The 25630-nt window shown below is 32.9% G+C and overlaps 1 protein-coding gene across 17 annotated transcripts in view; it reads right to left on the reverse strand.

Annotated features, from left to right (window-relative positions):
• Window positions 1-25630, reverse strand: part of Lcor (ligand dependent nuclear receptor corepressor) — a 181479-nt gene that overhangs the window by 67549 nt on the left and 88300 nt on the right. For 7 of the 17 annotated variants that reach the window (XM_078032721.1, XM_078033123.1, XM_078033063.1 and 4 more), the window contains 3 exons: window positions 24947-25079; window positions 19723-20010; window positions 16692-16785 (listed from right to left, as the gene is read on the reverse strand). In XM_078032721.1, coding sequence (XP_077888847.1) covers window positions 16692-16785; window positions 19723-20010; window positions 24947-25079 — 515 coding nt within the window. Of the gene's footprint in view, window positions 1-4631; window positions 10749-12153; window positions 14205-16691; window positions 16786-19722; window positions 20011-24946; window positions 25080-25630 lie in introns of those variants that run through there. The other 10 variants (XM_078032907.1, XM_078032849.1, XM_040273539.2 and 7 more) reach the window with 5 other exon arrangements.

Consider the following 25630-nt stretch of genomic DNA (forward strand, 5'->3'; position numbering starts at 1 on the left):
CTTTTTAACTTAGTAGCTTTGGTGTTTAACATTTAGAATTCAGTTATTCAGAGATTAAGGAATGAACTAAGTAAGTTACCATAAGTAAGTTAGTGAGAGTAATTTTCCTAATGCATTTCTCAAAAACAAGTTGAAACAGGCAGAGGAAACGTGTGTCATTCAATAAGAAGGAAAAATATTTAAGTTTTCAATGAAAATGTGTTCAAATTGACAAGGCAAGGTAAGAGGAAATTTTAGCTACTGTTAAAAGAAACAAGTTCTGATGTTCTACTGCACAATAGGGTGACTATCATAATGTATCACATTTCAAAAAAGCTAGAATTCTGAATGTTTTCAAAGAAAAGATGAGGAAACATGTTTATCCTTATTTGAACATTACACAATGTATACATGTACCAAAACATTACATGGTACCATAAGTATGTACAATCTTTATGTTTCAATTTACAAAAGGAAAAAAAAAGGGGGGGATTTTGAAGCTCAAAAGGGCATATATAAATGTCTAAGCACATAGTGGTTTAAAATATTTCCTCCAAGACATAAGGACCACAGGGATAAAAAGATACAGTTTACATTATGGCTTTCAAAAGCTGTATTACAAGGTTCCCCCCAACCACCATTCTTGCAGTACTAGGAACTGAATTTAGGGTCTTGCACATGCTAGACAGGCACTCTACCACAGAGTTACATCCCCAGCCCCATTACAATGTTTTACTTACAACCCGGAAAAAAAAAAAAATTACACAAAGTGACCTGGTACATATATCCCATTTTAATAGGGTTGTGTAAAATGACATACTAATTCAATGAAACAGCATTGATTCTTACTATATGCTACCTCTTCTGATTCTATTCCCTTCCACCCCCATTTTTAAAAATGCTGGTTAGGACCCACTAAATTGATTTTACAAAAGATAAATGTGTTGCAATGGGTTGATCCAGTTTGGAAAATTCTTGGTCTATAAACAGATCTACCAATCCTTAGCATTTCATAAGAATCTGCCATCCTGGTTACTTGTATCTTAATTCACTTGTATTTAGCCAAAGGTTTTACCAGATCTTCCTCATAAAAATATCTTATGACAACTTAACAGATGTGGGGATGAACACCTCTAAAGTGTATTGGCCATGATTATATCTGTTGGTTTGAAATGCACAGAGGCCCCACCTGAATTCACTACAATCTAATTAAATAGGCACAAGAATCCTCAAACTCCTTTATTGGAAAACCATAAAGTTTTTATGATTAAATACACTCCTCTGCACTCCTACATTGTTTTTATATTGTTGCTCAAACTCTACTACCTATGTTTTAAAAAATCAAGATTTAAAGTATGTGAAATTTCAACCTTAAAAAAAGTATGAAAAAACTCATGCAATGGAAATGTAGTTAAATTGCATGTAACTTTATAATTTAAGCATCTTCTACTTTCAAATGACATCTACTGTTCTATTCTTTGAAACAAAAAACGATATTTTTATTATATTCTAAAACAGCACAATATGCAAAAAAGCAATATTCCTTTCAAATTTTATCACTGTTCCAACATTTTGGAAGAGAACAAGATTGGCAGTCCTATGTCATAGTCTAACATATAAACACATATGTCTCACCTTCAGAGTTCTAACCAATATACTCTCCTCCACAGCTTTCAATCTGATTTTCTCGCTCTCCCATCCCTCACACACTGAATTATGACACTTGTCAGGAGACTTCACTCCTGCTCTCATTTAACACTTGCAAAGAATCTGACTCAGTGCTAAGTATGTTATACATAAGATTTAATTTAAGTCTCATATTAAATCAATGAACAGGTAGTACAGGACTCTTATAAGGCAGGAAAAGAGAGGCTTGGAAAAGTTCTGTAATTTGTTCAAGATCTCACAGTAAGAGAGTATGAGGACTGGGATTTTAAGCCATGTCCATCAAATTCTGCCTTGCAAACTTGGGTTATCATCTGTCTCTCTGCTCTGCCTACTTGGGCAACTAATTGTGTGAAGAGAGGGATATGATCCTTAAAATCTCTAAGTTCCATGTTTTCCATCTTAAAAATTGAAGATCAGAATGGATTCTACTGGGTTAACCAAAATTTCCTGTAGTTTTGCAATAATGTGAATATACTAAATATTACTAAACACTATTCTTGAAAGTGGTTAAGATGGTAAACTTTTGTTTCTTTAACCACAATTTAAAAAGCCAAACCGAAAAGTCTCCTGTACACCGTCTTAAAAAATATAACATACTTAACTCTCATTTCTAAAAATGAATTCATTGGCTTCAGATGTAGGACCCAGGGATGTGTATTCCTTAAAATGTAATTCTGACTGAAATGAATTATATCTCATGACTCCCCCAGGACCATGTGCACTCTCACATTCAAGGTAGAACTAGCCCAACAGAAAAAAGAAACTGGGTACAACGGAGTAGAAAAAAAGTGTTTGGGCTAATTTTTGAAAAAGTATCATTACCTTCATATACAATTCATGATAAAAATGAAAGAGTAGTTTTAAATAAAAAGATATGAAGATCTTTTTTTTAAGTTTAGAAAACACTGTAATGCAAAGGTATGGCCTTATTATTTAATGAAGGGTTGCTATTGTATTTCCCAATGGTAGAACAGATTTGTGATTTGTCTCACACTTTAAAAACTACATTTTTAATGGATTCAGTGTTCAAATGAGGCCGAAAAGCCCATTCAGTTAAACAAGTGATACCAAGTTGAAAGATAAATACAATTAATATTTTACAACTACTAGAAAATAAGAAGTTAAGTGTTCTTACATGCCTACAAAGTTTCAAACTTGGAATATAAAACTTATGAGGGTTTTAGTTTTTTGGTAATGCTAGGGATCAAACCCAAGTGCTCTAACATTAGACCACATCCCTAGCCCCAGTACTTATGAATTTTGATAGCTCTGTTTACTTTCCAAATTCTAGTTAAACTCTAACCAAATCAGGGCTTTAATTGTTATATGCTCATCAACCCTTTAATCTTTTTTTAAAATAAAGCTTTGTTTTAAAAACATTTCTTTTCCACTAACCCCTAAAAGCAAACCTGTCTACTTCAGCTGTAAATGCAATCTGACTCTCATACTACAATATCCCCCTCACACACACACACACACACACACACACACACACAAACCTACTAAAAGTCCCAGAACCTGCAAGCTGAATATGATAAATAAAATTCTTGTGTTAAAATCCTTACCTTCTGGAAGCAAATAATAACAAGGACACTGAATATAATAACTATCAAACCCTTACATAATTATTCACTCATTTCAGCAATAAAACCCAACATTATAGAACCTATGCATGTTTTTACATTTGAATACAAATGTCTGGAAGAAGAAATTCAATACCTGAGGGAAAAAAGTAAGAAATCTACATCTCGGAATCTGGCACGGTCTCTCCATTTCTACTTTTTCCATTCCATTTCCCTTTTGCAATTCCAGTTCTATCACATGAAATTTCCCTAATTCCTGCACTTGTTGAGACACAGGGATCCCTGAGTTATTTTCAAAATATCAGCTGAATCAAGAAAAGAAAGTTCTAGTAGAAAAGAAAGAAGGGCTTTCATTAAGTAGAATCATAACATTAAAGAGCCAAGTATCAATTTGAAAATAGGGGCACTAAAATAAAACAAATTCATTTATGATATTCTAGACTATAATCTTACTATCACCAATCTGGTTTAGGACAGATAACAGCAAGAAATGAAAAGAAACAAGTTGCAATAGCTTTAAAATTTACAAAAGAATAATAATTTGGTTTTCAGAAATAGTCTATAAACACATGGCATAAGTGAATAAGGGAAAATAAAGCCAATGTACACACTTGTAGTACCAACAAAAATTTTGATTTTTATAAACATCACACCAAGACAGATATACTAGCTAGTCTCAGACAAAAAAAATTAACTAAAAAGTAAGCTAGACCAACTATCCACAATACCTTCATCTATTGTAATTACATACTGAGCTTTAAAAGGAAGCTTTCTGAAATATTTTACTCTTATTTCTAATCTTTAAGAACCATAATTCAGTTCTTTTAATCATTTTACAAAAATCTCTTTATAATACAGAGCTTGTTTATAAATCTCATTTTAAAACACCACAATATAAATGTTGATCAGCATCCTCCCAAGAAACAGAATAATTGTAACTGATTGACAGTGCTTTTGTAGTCAAGTCTCAAGAAAACAGTCAACAAATCAGCAAACTGGTATTCTTTTTTGACAAGCAATCCCAGCAGGAAGTTTCACTCTAAAAAATTATGAAAAACTAAGACTACTCTAAGATAGCATCATAGAAATATTGATATATTTTGTTTAGCCAACAGAATTTTTTAAAGTGAGAAATCCAATGAAAACTGAGGGAGTTAGGGAAAGTTCAAATTAATAAAGACACTGAGTTACAAGGCAGTACTGCACTTGAATTCTGAACCACAATTTTGTAGTGGCAACTTCTAGCAATCTGAGCAATTTCATCTGGAAAGAATTTACCAAGAAAGATTACAACATTGGTTACCATGTACATTTTACAGTACACTTTCCTTAGCCCATTTATAATTTAAAAAAAGAAAAAAAGAAAACTAATAATGTAAGAAGTAGAAACCAAGCTTTAAAAACAGTTTTTCACAACAAAATTTATTAGAAGAATAGTGGTTTTGAAAGTCTAGCATCCAGTGAGAACTACCATACACAACATTACAGCTGGGAATGTTTCTCCAAAATGTCATGGTCAAATAATACAATGGAACCATTAAATCTTACACATGCACGAAAGAACTAGCGCTTTTGACATACAACGAAAAAAAAAAGTAAGAAAGAAAGAAAATGGGGTGGGGGGACCACATGGATTAAAATTTTAAGTACTCATCACATACATTAAGACACAGCTTATTTTAGTCCAGTCAAAAAATCAGAACTGCATTAAAAAATTTAATGTAGTGCAATCAAACCAAAAATCTTAATTTGTGATCATAAGTGCTCTACTACATAAACATTAATCATAGCAAGGAACAAAAAGTTCAAATCACACAGTACAAAAAAATCTGTAAATAAATATAAACTACAGTACAAGAGAAATATTAAATTATACAATTCCGTCAAACTGTAAACAGTATATTGAAATGAGGTCCATAAGAGTTAAGGGGGTTCCTGTTGTGTTTCATGACACTTGAACTTCTAGAAATCTGAAAGATGCAATTTTCCATATCTTTGAAGGCTATGGGTATTATATATGGAGAGAATTTCTTTTAGATGTAAGATATCAAATTTCAAGCAGAGGGATAACCTATTTTGTTAACCACAGATAGTACTGTAGAAAACAAGAGTTACGAGACAAGTCTTAACATCAGAGATGTAAAGGACTAAAACACTGGAATTAGAACTTCACATCAGAAGAAACTTGTCACTGAGGTCTTCAAGGCTATAAAATACACTGACTTAATTGTCTGCTAATAAGCAAACCTAGACCTCTGCTAATTTTTTGACATTTTACATACTCATGTTAAAACACCAACTTTGGCAGAATCACTACTGATAAACTCAAAGCACTCCTGGCCCAATGGTTCCATCACAGTGGCCAGTGCACAGATTCTCTAAAGACATTGCATAAACTAGAATGTAGAGGTCAGACACCCAAGGACCAGTGCTTGAATTTAGTAGTAGTTATGGTGAAGAAGCAAGAGCCACATCAAGGAGGAACTGCATCTGTTATAGTTTACAGAGGCAGCTAGGAATGTCTTTTAATTGTGCTGGCTATTAGTGGCATTTAAAAATATATACTTTCACCGTTTGTGTGTGTGTGTGTGTGTGTGTGTGTGTGTGAGAGAGAGAGGGGGGGGAGGGAGGGAGAGAGAGAGAGAGACAGAGAGTGATGTGCTGGCTATACATTTATGCACATTTTTAAAAAATACACTGTTAACAGGAACCCCCGCATTATCTGCTCAGTAGTAATAACTGAATATATAGAATGCCACTATAAGAGTGTGAGGCACCGTGTGCTGGAGAGTTATATGCAGCTTTAAAATCTGTTTGGCTGAGTTATACCTGGATACCTGAACTGAGTTTTTAAGTTGACATTCATCAAAGATGTGCTACCAGCACGTTGAAATAAAAGCAAAACAGAAAAATACAAGTCACTGTTAGGTTTAAGAATAGCATCAAAGTACCTGAATTGAGTGAGAAGAGTGTGTAAACTGTCCCTGAGGGTTTTTAAACAGTGTGTATAAGTTGGATTTCTAAGAACATTAGTTTTATTTAACAGTGTGGACTGATAAAATACCAATGTCTGACAGTTTAAAGTGGAGGTTAGAAAGAATTATACGCAAACGCTCCAAATGTATAGTCTATGTATTTTTTTTTTTTTTAAACGAAGCAGCAACAAGCTGCTGTAAAGTATACATCCCATCAGAACAAGCAACATGTAGGAGTCAGATAAAGGTTTCTTAGTCTGGTTTTCTGACAGCACAGCATATCAATATCCAATGACTATATCTTTCCTAGATCAGAATGTAACTAATTTCGACTAGCAATATAGGATTAGACTTTTAATCAAACACTTTGCTATTACATACTAAAATTCCTTAAACTTACTAATGCTGGTAATACTAACCTAGTTAATCATCCCCCCTCATTTTAGAAATATACCCTTCCACAACTTAAAAACATTAAGATCCATTTCAGTCCTCTGATGTAAAAAGCATGTAAGTGAATTAATATTAAAAATTTACACAGTAAAAAGGCTTGAATTTCAGCCAAAGATTCTAAATACTGTTCATTCCCTGAAGACTTAAAGGGGGAGAGAATCCCTACCCATTTTCCTAGTGGTTTATTTTTCTAAGATGGTCTGATATAATTTTTTCATTTTGGGGTATGTCCCCCTAACCTTCTCTCAAATTCCAAATTCTTAAGCCTGAAAAGCTTAACGAAATGGGGAAAATGAGGCAATCACTTACAATTGCTAGAAAGGTACAAAATGTTATTGTCTTTAGTTAAAATAAGATTTATATAAATGTGATCTGACCCCATATTATGTAGTATGTTTCATATTTTTAAATAATCGTCCTAAAACTTACAGTACCTAAGACTCTGAAGATAAATTAAGACTTTAGTGTTGTAACAGAAAAAGTGCTGAATTATCCCTTTTCTAGTACTTTTAAACATTTTGGACAAGTGCTTTCCTAGTGACAGTAAAGTTCACTATATACCCTTCCACCAAGCAGAAAAGTCACCTTGGTGAAAGACTTTTAGGAGTGTAGCACCGGGTATTTACCAAATAGTAGGAGTTGTTTCACTCATTCTGAGGGGGTAAAAATATCCTAGATTGAAATTCTATTTGGCTATTGACTGTTAAAAATCCCTGCTCTACTGTGTCAGTGTCCTGTGTCTAACTATCCCTGGCCCCCCACCCACAGTCCCCTTACACACTATCCACTGAGAATCTAATCTCCAAAGAGATCATTTTAAAATTTATGTTTTCAGGACATACCTGAGAAAGGGTGCAATTATGCAGAACAAGGAATCCAAGACTGCACTAATACTGGTTATAGGTTCATACATTTTTTTCCCCAAGACAAATCTAAGTTTAAGAGGTATGGATCTTCAAATATGTCTTACTGCTTTAGATTTTTTTTTTTTTTTTTTTTTGGTATGTGTGTAGGGTCATTTCCAGTGTTGAACAGATCATCTTGCACCTATTCAAGAACAGTTCAAGATGAAGTAAATAGTTCATTTCCACATTCAAACAATAGAGATTAAATATTATGAGTATAATATTTGCTACATCCAATAAATCTATGGTTAACTAAAAGTGCTTGCTTTTCAGCATTTATGGAAACAGTTCTAAATGAACTGGAAACCTTAGAATTACTCTCCCCCCCCCAAAGAGTTTCAGAGTTTCTGATGTTTGTTGGTCAAATCAACATTAACTAGCCTTGATTCTCATTTTCAAACAATGTAAAGATTTTTCTAACAAATGAAGATGGCCCAACTTTACCACACTGTCTGTCCTGTGACTCATTTTTAGTGTAACAGGGCAGAATCTGTGTCTATGTACTTGCCCATCCTACCACCCCTTTCCTCCAATCTCCTTCATAACACTTAGTATACACAGCTACAGAGCTATGCTACAGGGCTACTGTCGGCTTTTGAAAAAAATGACTGCAAGATTATCTGGAATATAGGAGGATACGAAAAGAATTCCTCCATTTCCCTTTCAGTCAGCATGTTTTCAAATCCTACTCAAGTCTCAAGGACAGAATGAATCCAAAATAATTAATAAAGAAAGTGTCCGGAGGTCTGTATTTCTGTACCATAATTATACTTTTTTCCTTTTCAGTAGTTTTTGAAAGAAATTAGTTAAAAAAAAATCCCTATGTAGCATAACAGTCTCCTAAATGGACTGTTTGGCTAAAGCTGTCAAGTTTTTAATAATACTGGCCTGACCATAGTATTAATGAAGATCTAATTCTACAGCAACAGTGACAAGGAAACAATCTCCGATATTTTCATATAGGCCAAAATTTAACCTATGACTGTCAGTATCTCCTATAAAACATTAAGTAGGGCAATTTGATCTATTGCCATATTCTATCACCAATGACAGCAACCTGAATATATAGAAAACAGAATTCCACATGAAAACTATCTCTGCATTTGGTAAATTATAAAACAAAAAAATGCAGTTTCAAAATGAAATCTACAAGGGTAACAGCTGTTTGAGAAAATGACACCAACTTGCCATACATCTGCTGTTAATGATTCAAAATAATTTCAGGTTCTGACATTGAGCTGACTTAATCTGTTTTATTAGCCACATAAAACCAAGCTTCACTATTATGTGTCAATGAAATATAAGAGAATCTACAAAGGATTAGAACCAGGCCTGGCACCATGTGCTTACTTGGGGATGGGGGAGAACACACAGCTCACTAGCAGCTCAAAGGTTGCTATGTACTGCCTAATGACAGAAGGTAATTAGGATATGGGCCTTAACAGGTAGTCATTTTTAGTCTAATTTAGTGTTCTCTCCAGAAAATTGGGAACTAAACATCTCATTGTGCCTTCTTTTGTTTTATTATCTGATCCCATATAGCTCATATTATAGCTAAGGTAAAACACTGGGGAATAAAAATGCCAATTGTTTGAGGTAATGATTTATATAAGATAACCAGAATTCTAAAGCACTTCAATATTGTAAAGTAAAAGTGTACCAAATAAAGCTAATACACACTTCACACTTGTTGAGCTTGCGCACCAGAATTGAACAGTAATTAACTTCACATAAGGACCCTACTATCACACAAAGCCTTACTCATATTCATGATCTGCTGCAGCAAAGGTTTATATCAAGCAACATCTAAACTTCAGAATAACAACAAACTTAATATTAAAAAGTATTATACACAAATATAAATTATTTTTCCTGAAAGAGAGATCTTGTCCTTCATGGTATTTGAGGAGCAGAATAAAGTGTATAGCTCATCACAAATATAATTCAGTCACTTGTAAGCCTATCAAAAAAGTAATATAATATACTATATTACTATCAATTGATTTCTGTGCTGTCTCAGGATGAGAATGCTAATGATAAAATACCAACTAGATAGCTGTCCACAGAATTAGTGTTTTTGATTTTATAGTGCCATAGCTTATCTATAATATCAATGCTCTCATTAAAAATGCAAGAATTTATTTTTAAATACATTATTTCCTATCATTAGTTCAAATAATGTTATATAATTTGAGTAATGTCATCATCCACCTACCAAAAATGTGAGGAAAAAAGGCTTTTGTGACACAAGACAGTCATGAACTATACTTTCCCATACCATAAAAATGGTCACCTGTTGTTTTGAGCCATGCAAAACTCTGATAAGCAGAATTTAAGCATCCGAGTAGACCAATCTCTATTACACATTTATGAGGATGTCCCCAAATTAGAATATCTACACCGAAAGTGCCAATACAGCATAGTGGCAAATCAAGAGAGAAATTAAATATTAAGGGATCACTGTGGCATGAAGACTGACCACCAGCCATGTGATGATGATGAGCCACCTCCAGGAAATACATGGTATAATGGAACTCTGAACACAAAATTTAACATTAAAAGTGCACCTGAATATTACAAACTAACTTTACAAAACCTACAATAAGGTAAAATATATATCTTTTGAAATATTCAGCAGCTTTTTGTTTTGTCTTTTTTTAAAAGGTTTTTTCTTTTTTCTGAGAGGCTCATGAAATTTAAAAAGGGACCACTATCTAATTTCAACCATGCTTCACGAAACAATAATGGCTATTTTATATTGCAGTTACCAATGTAATGCAATTAGTGCTTTAAAATAATCTACACTCAAAAAAACAAACAAGAGGGGGTGAGGAAGAGAGGAAGAGAGACCGACCTTTGGAGAAAATATGCTTATTCAAAAGCTTCTTGGAAAAGAAAATTTACCTGAATATCAAGTCATGACTGATCTCAAGTGTAATGTTTAAAAGCTTCACAGACATGAATATTACAATCTTCAGGTCTCAGGACTTTTAATCTGAGAAAGTTCAGAGTTTGGTTTGTTTTTAAATTCACTTTCTAACCAAAACAAATAATAGAAGTACTCAAATTTGCACTATTTACAACTCTCAGCCTACAATCTGAAATGACACAATACAAGTTCTCTTATTTAAACTGCAGCATTAAAGGGTAGGCACACCATTCTTCTGCTGCTCGATTGTCATCCACTGAAACACACATAGAAAATATTTATGTTAGTAAAATGATCACTCCATGTACACTACAATGACAAAATTTACATAACTCAACTCATACATCACTTATATAGACTACCACATAGGATTAAACCTCTCTGAACAGTAAAACTCTACAAAACTTCAATTTTTAGGGCCAGATTTTTAAATGGGCCTTTAGTGATGTCTTTCTGAGAGGGGATAAAAAAGCAAGCACAAATTAATTTCTCAAAGGACCTTTTTGCAGCAATTTTTGGCTACTGAATACCCCAAACATTGTGCAAAAAGGCACCATGGCTGCAATTAATTGTGTGCTGAAAAACTGAATGTGAAACAAAGGAGGTGTTCCTTCATAAGCTTAGCCTTTTGCTTTCAGCAAACTTTCTACCAAACTTCCTTCAACTGCAGATGAAAACCATACATTTCATAATGTATTTTTATTGCAACTTCCAGCTAGGCTAGAAATATTGCAGTTATATATTGTTACTTAACCGAAACTACTTTTTCCGTTGAGATTAGAAACCAAGAGGAAACAGGTTCAGTCACCCACTGATTAAATTGTTAAACAAAACAACCAAATCAAAAGAGAAACCCATGCCCAGGCTATGTCAAGAATGAGCAGTGTCTGTATTTTAATAACAGCAATGGTGTGCCTAACCTTTGAACACAAAGGTTGCTGAGGGAAAATTATTCTTAACCTAATTTAATTATCTGCTCCAAAAAGTTTCCAGGCAAGAATTTATGCCTTGAGAATACCTGGACCTACCACTCATCCTTGAACTGTTAGCATTCACCTGAAACTGACAATCTTAATCTAAACAACACCTCATGTTTGATTTTTTTTAACACAAAAACTCATGATTTTTGTTTTTGGTTAAGCATTTAGAAGGGCCTGACCAATTAACTTAACAGCAGATTCAAACATAGGGTGTATGTGGTATGGATTTGATTTGCAGGAATAGTAATTTTAATTTAATCACAATAAAACTAAATTCCACAGGCTTTACTTATCAGCTATTCTTGCAAAAACTGCAGAAATACAAAACTTTCTAAACTTAATCAATTTTATAAGCCCATCTCAAAAAAGCTTAGGTGTTCTTCAAGGAGTGCTTATATAAACATGGTCTGAAAAGTCCTGAAATGTGTGCTAAACAACCATGAAAATCAGCTAAATATCAGAAGTTAAGAAGGGGATATTAATGTAGGATGCCAAGAAAGAGGAGGTGAGGATTAGACCAACAAAATTAACTGTAACCTAAAAAAAAAAAAAAAAACCAACTTCTCCCAATCTGGTACTATTATTTGAGAAACTAAAATGAGCTTAACTCCTGATTGAATTAGTTAGAACTGATAAGCAACCAAAATTATATTAGAATTGGGATTGTATTTTCTTTCTTACCATAAACTTAGATCCCTTCATCAATGTAGATTTTGAACAGACAAGTGATGTTGTTTAAGTATCATTCTTTAAATATCACAGTTATACACATTTCTTTTCCCTATCTCTCCCACCCCCAATAAACAGATCTTGAATTAAACTAGGCGCTGCAACAATATTCAGTTGTTAGTTAGCACATGATCAATTCTTTAAAAGGGATGAAAAATACAAAGAAACCTAGCTAAAATGAGGCATCCTCCATTGTTTTATGTAATGTACCCTGACTGCTCCTGAGTAAGAAGGGAGCTCGTCCTCCATGAGATAAGGCTATATCCTCACTTGTTGGTGAGATCAAATTCTACCCTTAGAAAATCTCAAATAAAATTACAGCAAAGGTAGTGTTCAAAGTAATTAACTGAAGCATTTCTGAAGGTAGTGTGTGCACATTTCCCACCTCCTTCCCCTCTGGGTGAGCACTAAGTAGATTGCAAATTCGAAGTAAATTAAGTGTAATTATATAAATGACCCAAATACATATTTATCATTGAATAACCAAAATTTTCAAATTCAAACGTTCATTGTTCTTCTTAGTTTTTTCTTTAGTTTAATCCTTCAATTAGTTGAATTGTAGAAGAAAAAATGTGAACATTTTATAAGATGGCTTTCCAATTTGCAATGATAAAGCTCCCAATATAACTGAGGTGATTTCTAAAAGGGGGCTTTTTTCCTCTTCTTTTTCTTTTTTTCTTTTTTTTTTTTTAAAGTAAAGGCAAACATAATTTAAGGGGAAAAAGAAAGAAAAGCATGCAGGCTCTACAGGCAAGGAGTCCACGTCCATGAATCTGTTCTCTGTGAGGTAACTCAATTCTCTTTTGTAGAGAAACATGCAAAAGGCCAAACAATATTCCGAGCCATACTGCACATGGAAATTTAAAAATATGCAACATTCGAAAGGCACCCTTCACCTCTGTATACACAAGTCAATGCAAAATTTGCAAAGAAACAGTGTCACAGGAATGAAGTTAGGTGCAACAATGACAGCTGAACAATGATGCAGTAGTGCTCACCCAGTTTGTACAGTAATTGGCACTCTACAGTATTCCTACTCGTTTTTTGATTCATTTGCACTTTGTGCTGCCTCTCCCTGGGGATCTAATTCAATCTTTACAGAAACATCTGGCCCCTCCGACCTCATTAATTTCATCTTTTTCTTTGGAGGGTTTTTCAAAGTGCCCAGCCTCTCCTTTACTTTGTACTCCAGTGTACTGTGGGGAATCCCATAAATACTCTGAGCTTTGGAAACACTCATTTTTCCACTCATAACCACTGAGATTGCTTCCTCCAGTATCTCACTGTTGTACTGTCTGTAACGCCCTCTTTTCTTCCGAGGCTGCTTGGAGCCAGGGTCTCCTTCTTGATCCGATGTGGGATATGGCTGTCCAGAGGTAGACTGCTCAGCATCTGAGCCCCAAGAATCAGGTCCAGCATCTAACATGCTTTTTCTATTTTGTTTTGGAAGAATAGCCCTTAATTTTTTACTAAGCGCGCTCTCCGTTTGTGAACCCATTACCAAAGAGCTATAGCTGTACTGATCACCAGTGCGAGACTCCCAAGAAAGATCCATTCCTCGAACTTGTGGTATCTTTAAATCTACAGGAGATGAATGGCTCACATCCTTTTTTCCATCTTGTTTTGCTTGAAGTGCCATTTTTGGAAAGGCAGAATTTTCTGCAAGAAAAGGAAGGTCACTGATGTTGCTGAGTGCACCATTTCCCCTGAACTTCATACGGCTGAGGTTGAATTCATAATGTGGTTTTGCCCAAGAGGCTTCCCTGGATAATATTAAGTGTTGTCCATGATTCTGTAATCCAGATGGCCCAAGGCTGGCAGCTGTGGACAATTGGTTTCTGCTCAGTAGTTCTTCACTAATCTGCAGGGATCGAGCCAGTGGAACTTTGAGTGATGTGGAGTGTCCAAAACCTTCCCTGGTTCCATCCTGTAAGCTTCTTGGAGGTACCCCATCACCACTCCGAAGTCCGTCTGGGCGGTACTGGCTGGGTCTCCCAGGTCGCCTAATTGGATGGAAGGAAACTGATGTGAGCAGGACTTGCACAGGTAGGGAGGGATGGGTGAGGGGACCACTCCTTTATTAGAAGGCCTTGCTTGGGTAACATCACTTTGTGTTATTTATTTATTTTTCTCTAAAAATTAAAAAAAAAAATAGTCTCGGCAGTTAGTTTTAAAACTTGTTCACAAAAAGAAAAAGGAGAAAGAAAAAAAAAAACCAGGAGCTTTTTGGGCAAAGAAAAATTAAACCTGTTGGCTGGTCTCTGGTTGGGTTCACAAATTTTCGGAGAAAAAGTTTCGCGCAACTGTCTGAAAATAGCACCTTAATTATTAATTACAGTGTAATCATCAGTCTCCAAAGATCTACACAGAATTGTGTTACCAATGTGACGTTACCACTAAACAAGTACAGTAATAAAAGAGTAAGCCAAATTACTTTAATGCAATGTATTCAACATTCATGACCACTAACTATAAAACTGGAACCATTTACACTGGTGGAACCCCCAGCTGATTGCTTATTTACTCCACAAACAAGCTAATGTTCATCATCAAAAATTAAACAATTCCAAATAACATTTCTTATTTTGCTTGGGAAAAAAAATATAAATGGAAACCAGCCCCAAGGGGGAGGGAGGGAGTCAAAACTAAAAGAAACCAAAAGAGCGACTTCTGCATTTAAACTTACCAAACTTCTTCATTGTAAAACACTATATGGTAGAAGATACATGAGTATCATGATTCTCTATTTATATCTTTTAAGCTTATGTAACTGCAAAGAAAATTATTCCTTACTTTCCCCCCAACTTTTTTCGTAAGTTCTATTCGAAGAAATTACTATTAGGTTTATAAACAATCTTGTAGCAGTTTTCTTTGGTTAAGAAAAAACTCCTCTTCCGGAAATATCAATTGCCTATTTTGAAATTTCAAGTGGATAAGCTTTGAAATCATATTTGAAATGTTAACTATTTATACAAAGTTAATTTACATGGTTTTGATATTCATAATACAAAAAGGTCATCAATCTTTTAAAACTGGCAACTGGCATAGCAAGCCTAAAGGGGAATAATATTAAGTGTTATACATTAATGAGATCTAAAAATGAAACTCTGCAATAATGGTAAATCAGATATGTTCTACAAAACTCTACAGGGACCAATATCATTATTATCATAATAGGAATACCACTGAACACTCAACAACAATATGGGCAATACCAATTGTGCATTTGTCTTCCATAAAACAAAACCAAAGAGAAAACACTTCCCATTCAGAGGGATAAGCAAAGCAACTTCAACCATATAATACATGGATCTGGTAGCAAAGTTTAAGTTAAGCCCAACTGCACTTGGGCTTCTACTATACACATCCTTAATTATGTAACTCACATGTTTTTGATGTATAAATGGAACCCAGTAATTTGGGACCTTGCTGACTTATATTTACAGTAATCTAAAAAAATGAATTAAGTTAGTATTTTTAGACTGAAGAAAAGGGAGAAAAGTAAATAATAAAAAAGGTGAAATGATAAAAAGACGAGAACATTTCAGAAGTCAGTAAAGAAATTCCTCAGTTTGAAGATAAATAAAAATTAGTTACAAAAGGTTAGTCCATTTAGTTCTCACCTGATTTTTGTAAAAATCTAAACAATTTCTCCATGTAAATAGTCTAAAAGTTAAATATGCCTACATATAAACGGATTTATAAACTTATCAAAGGTATTTTCATATCTAGGTAAAGTTGGTTTTTGGTTACAACAGTTTTCTAATATTATGCCTAAATACTTCATTAATACCTGACTTTTCTAAATGACTACTAGATACACAGAGTAACAATTACATAGTATAATTCTTACACTACAAAATTAAATAAGAGAATTCGCTTTAGTCCCATATGAATTATAAAACTGAGCATGTAATAATGTCTTCGCAACATAAGATGGTTATCCATCAACATCCACAACCAGCCTTATCTATTAAAAAATCTAAAATGTATACAATCACATTTTTTGAACTGCTACAGAATTAAAATTGCAGTTCAAATCAACAACCCAAACCAAGTCAAAACAAAAATGAACACACATACACACGAGCACTCAATCCCCATTAGAGATATCAAGTGAAACCTAGAGTTCAATTTTCATTCAACAACTATAGCACACAAACACTGCCTTTATGTCTAAATTCCAGAATTATTTAGCTTGAGTTTCACCCTTCACAACACTAAAGAACAGAAAGCCCAAAGACATATATTCTTACTACATTCACGATTACTTACTACTTGTACTAAACTGACAAAATTGATCTATACTAGACAATTCTACATTGCACCGATATACTCTTATTTGATTGACAGCCTAAAGGTTATTTTATAAAAGGTCCACCTGTTACTCTGAAGGATTAAATTTTAAAGTACACAGGGGAAAGTGGCAAATCAATCTCTGGTGAATTATCTAGATAAAATTGTGGAAGGCTACAAATATTTTCTCTTACCCGTTCCCTTGAGTACTGGAGCAGCCTGCAGAATGGCTCAGGGAAGTGCTGCCAGCACACGGACTTTTCTTAGTCGACAGGTCAAGTACACCGTCTGCAGAGACACAAACATCTGAGGATATTAAAAAGTGAAGCAAATGTAGAATGAAAATACTAAACATGAAATGGCAGCAGGTTTAGTCAATCAGGCAAACACAACAGTCACATATTTGAGTTATTCAATATAAAAATCAAGATATTTTTCTCCTGAAATAACATAAATTAAGAAAAGTATGTTAGATCAAATTTATCTAAGGATTCAATATTTTATTAATAGTGCAAAAGAAAAGGCAAAGCATATTATAGACAATGTTTAGATATGGTGAAATATTAGAAATAGCAGTTCATACAGCATGATGTTCTGTACCAGACTTATACTTCATTTTCTAAATTGACCTTGATTCAAATGTAAGTTTTAATGTCCCATTAAAAAAACTGTCTTAGAAACTATAAAACCAAATTCCTCAAGATCTAAATCTACCTGAAACTTGGATCCAAACTAATTTAAAATTAGATAAAGACAAATTTAAATAACAAAATTATTTTAAAACATGAGTTTATATGATTAAATTATATGTACACACTAAACAAGATAAATGTATTTTAGATTCAATCCTTTGAAGAATACACAGAAATTAAAAATTCAATTGCTGAAATTTATGAAGACAAAGGATTTTAATAAGACACTAAAAACTGGTGGTTTCTAGTTTAAGAAAGAATGAAACAATCTTGATACTAATTAGAGCCTAAGTGTAACCGAGAAGCTAGACCAGATCACATAATTCACGTTGCTAATAAATAAAATCGGGACACTTTCTTTTCCCACAAAGATACGTTCCTTCTTGTAGACTTATCTAAACACAGATCTCATAGACAGGACAACTTTTTAAGCAGCCATTCTGTCCAAAATAAATAGAGCAAGATAATACCCAATGCCTCTGATTTTTAGATGGCCAGTAGAAAGATCCTGCTAACTTATTTTGTTAGAATTCACTCCACAATAGAACTTATCCAACTGGTGTCTGAGGACATTCTAATTCCCTATTACGATTGTCAGAAATAAATATGCAATTAAATGTATAAATAAGAAAGTCAATATCAAGAGAAAACATTGTCCTTTAGAGACATTAACACTTCAAAAAAATATAACTATAATCTAACAGAATCAAGTACTTTATTAGATATTTCATTTAATTAGATATCTAAAAAACAAATGCACTGCTATTTCCAACCAAAGACAGAATAATTTAGATTTCTAAATCAAACATGCAATTTATCTAACCCAATGAGAAAACATATTTAAAGTCTGCCACAAAATTATGTAATTAAAATTGAAAACACTAAAATTCAATGCAATAAGACATTTTTAAAAAACATTTTTGCTTCACTTGAAGTCCATACACTATAATGTTATCGTGTAGTTCAAATTCTCTTAAGAGTGTGTTGCCAATACAACATACCTTTTAAGGGCAACACTAGCTATGAGATGTTAAATCAGACTAGTAGAATCATTTTATGTTAACCTTCATTACTAGTATTTTAAATATACCTCTATGCTGTCATTTTCCTATTATAAACCTGAAGCTTTGATGCAATATTTAGAGCAAAGTGATTCTTATTAAAAACTACCAATTCGTGGTAAAGAAAATGATCCTTAACAAAACAGAAAAGACACAACTTTGGTAACCAAAGGCACACCGATTGAGGTGAACACAGAGTAATTTGGAATCCTGCCTGTCAATCTCTTGGAATTTAGATACTTTTCTTTGCTATTTACTATATCCCAAGAGGAAAAAAAAAAAAACAAAACAAAACAACAACAAAGAAAAACTACTCAAAAAATATATTTTTCAATAAGCAACTGAAGCCAGACCATCAAATGTAAAACCTTTATAAATTCTTATAATAAGCAAAGGAAAGTCCTTTCAAAGATGTTCTTTTAAGATTTAAATTTATTTTCTTTCAAAATAAACTTATTTCTCACCAATATATTCACGGATCTTATAACCTTTCTGTATACTCTTAGAGGAGACTTCTAAAACAATAAAATCATTACTGTAGACATCACTGAGTTAAATTATTTATAATGGAAATGGCCAATTCATCTTTTGAGAAATTAAAAGGTCAAATGAGATTATAAAGCAAGAGGAATATTTATTCTACTTAAGATAATAAACTTTCTGAGACTCAAACATTTTCTAAACAAAACAGATATACTCTTAACCTCTTTACTAATTTGGGTCCTCACTCACAAATTCCCCTTCAGAAATACTTTAAAGTTAGTTCACAATACATTGTATGTAAATATGTATATATTTCTGTATTGACAAAACACTGAATACACTCAACTAAAGTGTGTTCTATTGTCTTCTTTTATTTCTAACCCTGGTAATTTCTTTTTTAAAACTGCAAATAAAAACATTTTTCCTTATGATCTCATTTGCAGAACAAAACAAGTAAAGGTGTGTTTTTCAGGTACTAATTCTAAAACATTAAGGAAAAAATAGAAACGTAACTTTTCATAGGAGTTTTTAGAAAATGGACAGGACAATACTTTGGAAAGTTCAAAATGCTTGTATTAGTATCAAATAACTTAAAAATCAGTTACAACTATAAACCACCTGACTATAAATACCTAGGTGGTACATCAATCACAACTATGAATTACTGACAGGTAAGGTTTTAAGAATTTTATCTGTACATATCTATCACTGCATAGTGAGGAATAATTTAAGATTCACATTATTGTTTTGTTTTTTAAAGAGACAAATTCTTGCTATGGTTCCCAATGTGGCCTTGAATCCCTAGGCTCAAATGATCCTCTTGCTCCAGCCTTCCAATAGTTGGACTATGGTATGGGCTACCACCTAGCTAGAATCACACTATATTTTATTCTATCATTAACTACTGGTCCCCTCATTGCCAATAATTTTTTTCTCCCCCGAATAAGTTTTCTGATTGGACAGAGGAGACCATGATTATCAAACCATACCTTGTTCACTAGGTTCTGACTGAGACTTTCTGACAGTAAGGTCCAGAGGTGAGTCTTGGTCAGCCATGAGAAGTTTGCTGAGCACAGGGTTCTGAGTAGTTGCAGCCGTGGGAGAGGTGGTGACTGGAGATGCTTTCGGCAGGCTTTGGTTCTTTGTGCTATTGGGCTGGCTGGGGTCCTGAGTAGAGCTATTTTTTGAGGTATATTCAGCAGCAAATTGTTGGATCATTCGCTGCATGATCTCACGGGCCACTAGGGGAATATTGGGGTCGAAGACCCAGGGACTGTCTGTAAACAAAGATTTATTCACTTTTAAAGTGGAAAATTGTACTTTAAAAAAAAAAAAAAAAACCCAACCAACAAAAAAGACAGCTTTCACAAAAACATTCATATTTTTCTTAAAATGCAAAGTCTTAAAAATAGTACTTCCCTTGATTTATATTTTTAATCTCTAAGCTTTTGAGTTGCAGGTTTTAAAAATAAAATTTTCATAAAAATATTTCTAAACATTTCCCCCCAAGATTATGAAATTAAAGGGTTACAAATACTATCTTTTATAGGCTAAAATCACTTACCTGATATAGAAATCCCCAAACCTTTCTCTTAAGAGTTATTCCCCAGTTAACATCTACAGAGAATATATTGTTTCCCTTAGAGTTTTTTTCCATCAACTGTCCTCTCCTAAATTTCCAAAATTTGGACTACTGAATTCACGAGTGCTTAATTCATTCCTTGCTAAAGACTGATGGCATAACTAGATCATAAAATCAGATACTTAATTTTAAGTATTCAGTCATGATAGGCTAGAGCAATAGTCTTCCCATTTTAATGTTCACTGAAATCATTTTGAGGTCTTTTGACTGCTGGATCCTATCCCCAGAGTTTCTGATTCAGCAGTTCTAGGGCTCAAGAACTGGCATTTCTAACAAGCTGCTAGATGCTGCTTGTGTGAGGACAATAATTTTAGAAACTGTGGGTTAGAAGTTTAAATGTCAATTCTCAAAAGTTGGAAGATAGACCACATACTTTCCATGAATAATCTTTTATATTTTCCATTAAGAATCTTTAAGTATACTCTTCCAGATATTAACAGAACAGTTAGAAAAGTAATGAAAAACACTTAAGTTATCCATGTCTAGTCAATTTTAAAATAAAAACCATATGAACTCATTAATTTTTGAACCAGAAGGGACCTTCAAGTTCAAATTTGGGTAAGATGAAAGGTGAAATCTACATATTTGTGTGTGTGTGTATGCACGCGCACGCATATATATACATAAAAATAAAAGATTCTCACATCTCTATAATTACAACACTAGCCTATCAAGGAAAAGAAGCTTCCTGGGGGCAGAGACTAAATGTATGTATATATACCTAAATCTTGCCTGGTGTAAAGTGTGCATTCAATTTAGCTGAGTAATGAATGGAAGGAATCAATTTATACCAATTTTCTTTTAATAAATGTGGAAAAAGTGATAAAAAAGTAGCCTCTACAAATTAGTACAGATGATTTCTGATAAAACTCAATCAAAACTCTTTCCCTGATCTTAAATGTCTACCTGTACCTTTGACTCCCCACCACACTTCTAATGCATTTTTAAGATGGTTTTCAGAAAACCTGTTTCCTTGGTCTTTTGAAGATTAGCAATATAAGGCAAATACCCACAGTATCTTAGAGCTGTGAAGAACCTGTGAGATTGATTTATAAAGCACAAAGGCACAAGAAAAACTGACTTTTATTACTAAAATCTCCACAAAAAACAAAACGCTCAAACTTCACAGAACTCATAATAATAACAACACGTTTTATATTTTCCCAAAAGGAGAACATTCAATACCTGAATATGCTCATGCAGTCACAATATTTATTTAATTTTCTGAAGTTTAACGAGGCTTGCTCTATCAATATCATTTTTGTCTCACTAAGGAGTATTTAATCCTAAATTTCTTCTCTATAAATATACACTATTAGTATTCCAGATAGTTTATGAAAAAAGATATTTAATTAGGTGAGGTTCAGAAGTTCCTATATTCACTGACAATGCTTCTTCAACAGTTTTACTAAACATTTTAGCCATATAGTGCTTTTTAAATCTCTCTACTGGATTTTCATTAGTTATTTAACTTTCCAGTTAAGATCCATTTCCCCCTATATAGCATAAATCTATGTATGAAAGACTATAAAATTTTAATATTAGTGGTACCTTTCTCCCCCTAGAAAACTGGAGAATATGTAATAAAAATTTTCCAAATAGGAAGCAAATGAAATATTAAAGAATTATCTCTGTGTTTAACTAGTATTAGTAAGTAAATATCCTTAAAAAGCTTTGTGATTTGTCAAAGATCTTAGGATAAAGATCATAAACTGCTCCTTACGCTTAAAATGCCTATAGTATACTTTGTCTTTTTAATGAATGAAAATGACTAATACAATCATGAGACAAAATATTCTCAATGTTTATGAATGACAACTCTGCCATTTAAATTTTGGTATCTTTTTTTGAAAGTTTCATGAAAGCATTCATTTTCTGACTTATAACACAAGTTCTATATACATTTTCATGCCTAGGGAAATAGACACAATTTGAGTCAAATAAAAGCAACAACTCAGATGAAAGTAAAACTACATAAAAACATGTAAAAATTAAATTATAGCCACTGGTACATTTAAAATGGAAATCTAACTTCTAGAAAGGTATCACTTTTTAAAAAAAAAAACAACATAAGTGACAAAGCAAATTAAAAAGGAAATGTGATTAATAGAATTTTATAAGATAATATTGTTCTAAAGTTAAAACTGGTTACAATAGAGTCCATTATCATAAAAGTCTACTTTCATTGCATCTGTATTTCTATTTAGCTATACAAAACCTTTGCATGCCTGATTATTTAAAATATATAATTTGTACTGCTTGGATACAAAGGGCTAAATCCAAGCATCTGAAACAAAGGCTGAGCATTCTTCATCTGGTAAAGTGTATGTAAATATTCGAAAATCTGAATTGAAATCTAACCCACTTCTGGTCCAAAGCATTTGGGATAAGAAATATTAAACTGATGTTTATGAAAACAAGGGATACTCAACCTATATTAATTTGAAGAGTACAAATGTTCATCTTTAAGATATACCCAAGAGGGTTTTAAAAATATCTAAAAATAATAACACTGGTATATAACATAAGGGGAAGTAACTGGAATTCTTCCAATTCCAAATCATTCTTTTCTGAGTATTTTGTGCTAGTATAAAAACAAACATAAAAACTTAAGTTACATATATACAGTTTCAGAGGATTCTCATATCTCTTGAAATGTATCTTAAGATCTAAGGTCAGAATCCCTCTAAACAAAACTGATAAAAATTTTAATTTAAGTTATTCCTCTATGACAAAGGGATGAGACTACTAGAAGTAGGACAGAATAACTTCTTATTGTCCCTAAACAAAGAGTGGATGAAAATGGGTTCCTCCATACAAATTAAGTACAAAAGCTTTTCTCTCTAGATAATAAAGCTTGCTATCAGACCTTTGCACTGTATACATTCTAAAGAAGAGGAAATGTAAAGATATTTTATTTGGCTAATACACTCATAGAACTGGTTATTGTTTAAACCTTAAATATGAATTACTTTAATAAAAAAATCAAAAACATCCATAAAACTAAGAAAATGACTATTTTTAATATAATGTTGGAATTCAGGGAACTGTATGCAATGATGAGGTGAGCCTGTGAGGTTAAGTTGAGAGATTTTTAGGTCAGAGGCTACCAGCAGGTATTAAAAGAGAATGGAGGGTATACTAAAATTTTTGAATTTACAATGGATCTTACTGAAAAAAATGGGGGAAAATGTGCCAGCCCAATAATCTCTACATTCCTTAACTTTATTAAGATATTTAATCTTATACCATTATTTAAACATATTGATCACATTAAGAAAAAAGAAGCCCAGCTGATACCCAACTATACCCAACCCATTAGAACAAATACTCACCAGAGAGTATACAGTCAAAACTGTACACCCTTTAGAAGGGAAAAAGAAAATTTCCAGAGGAATGAAAGGTTTACACCACAATACATAAAGAAAAGGGAATCACATAGGACATTCAAGATTACCAGAAATTTGTAGGAAACCCTTTTTAGAACCTATCATAGTAACCTCCATCTTGGAACTAGAGTAAAAGGGTAATTAAGCATACAAAATCATTCAGAAAGTATTTCTTGAAAGAATCTTGACTACAATGGTTGGTGAAGGAAAGTTTCCTGAAGGTCTTGACTGATGGCAATTATGCTTTGCAGATAAAGAAAAAAAAAAAACAACGAAGGTCTTTATGAAGAATTTATACACCCCAAGCCTCTATTACAATTAAACATACATTCTCTGAATTTTAAAAGAAATATAAAACAAGCCTATCAAGTTTCAAGAAGAATCCAGGATGGTGGTGCATGACTGTAATTTCTGTGACTGGGGAGGCTGAGATAGGAAAATTGCAAATTCAAGGTCAGCCCCTGTTTCAAAATAAAAAATAGAAAAAGCTGGGGATGTGGTTCAATGGTAAAGCGCCCTTGGCTTCAACCTCACACCCTACTACCAAAAAAACCCAAAAAACAAAAAACAAGAAACCAAGTTTCAATGAGGAAAAACAAACTGAAAAATCCAAGAGACAGAGCTATTAAATGACACCTCAAATGTAAGAAAAAATTTTATTATGAGTTTTATCACCCTAATTTTAATAATCTAAAAAACTTTAGTGAACTAAGACTATACCAAGGGGAAAATGTTTACAAATCTAATTGGTTAAAAAAAAGAAAAAACATCTAATTGGTAAAGGTATAGCTACATTTTCTTTCCAAATAAAATTTCAGGTTGGAATTACTAAAATATTATATAGTAGGTTTTATAGTTACTGATAATTAAACTAGTAACTGCTTATATTTAAAAAATTGCTCAACAAAAACCTAACTACTGAGACCTTAAAATTTTCAGAGTTTCATAATAATGGATTTAACTATTTGACTAAAATCATCACTTCAGAGATAAGGGGGTGGCAGGACAGGGATTGCGTTAACTCTGTTCCAAATTCACCTTGATCAAAGGAATACAGAAAAAAAGTGCATCATTAGCATAGAAAAAAATTACTTTTAAGAGTAACTTTAAAAATAACATTGAAACTAAGAAGATTAATGTAAGACAAGCAGATGCTAAATGTCATTCTTCACTGAAACCAACCTTTTCTATAAAAGACTGCATTGAGGAACTCTTCTGCTTGTCTCTCGAATCGAATGATTTTTGCTTGCTCTTGTTTAAGCAGAGCTTCCTGCCCAGCTCCCGAAGCTGGTTCATCCAGACGGACTAAGTGTCCCTGCAAAAATATTTGGTGAAATATTTGTACAAAAATTTTCCCCATTCAAAATAAAAAACAGATGTATAATTATAAACAAATACTAATAGCATATTAAACAAATTAGTTAATATTATTAAAGTATTTTAAAACTTCAATTCAGGATAAAAATTATCTCCACAAAACTATAATAGTAGTAAAATGAGTATAAACATACAGCTTGGGTGAATTTTATTCACATTTTTCAATTATGAGTTTTCCCCCACAATTTACCATAAGCTAATTAAACAATAATTACTCTAAAGGGAAAATTTCTTTGAGCATTAAAATATATTGGTTCTCTTAAAGCAAGTGTTCACAGATAAATCCATTCAGATGGTATGCTTTTATACATTTTAAAAAACTTTTTAAAATTTCAGATCTCATTTAAGGATCATGTTTGTCCTCCTAGAATGGGATATTTTCTCCAGACACAAAACATTTTTAAAGGGAGTGAAACTGAACAAATTACCTTTCTAAATATATATGAAAATGGCACAATGAAACACATTTTTCTGTATAATCAATATATA

Source organism: Ictidomys tridecemlineatus, chromosome 1 (assembly GCF_052094955.1).
Source record: "Ictidomys tridecemlineatus isolate mIctTri1 chromosome 1, mIctTri1.hap1, whole genome shotgun sequence".
Taxonomy (NCBI): domain Eukaryota; kingdom Metazoa; phylum Chordata; class Mammalia; order Rodentia; family Sciuridae; genus Ictidomys; species Ictidomys tridecemlineatus.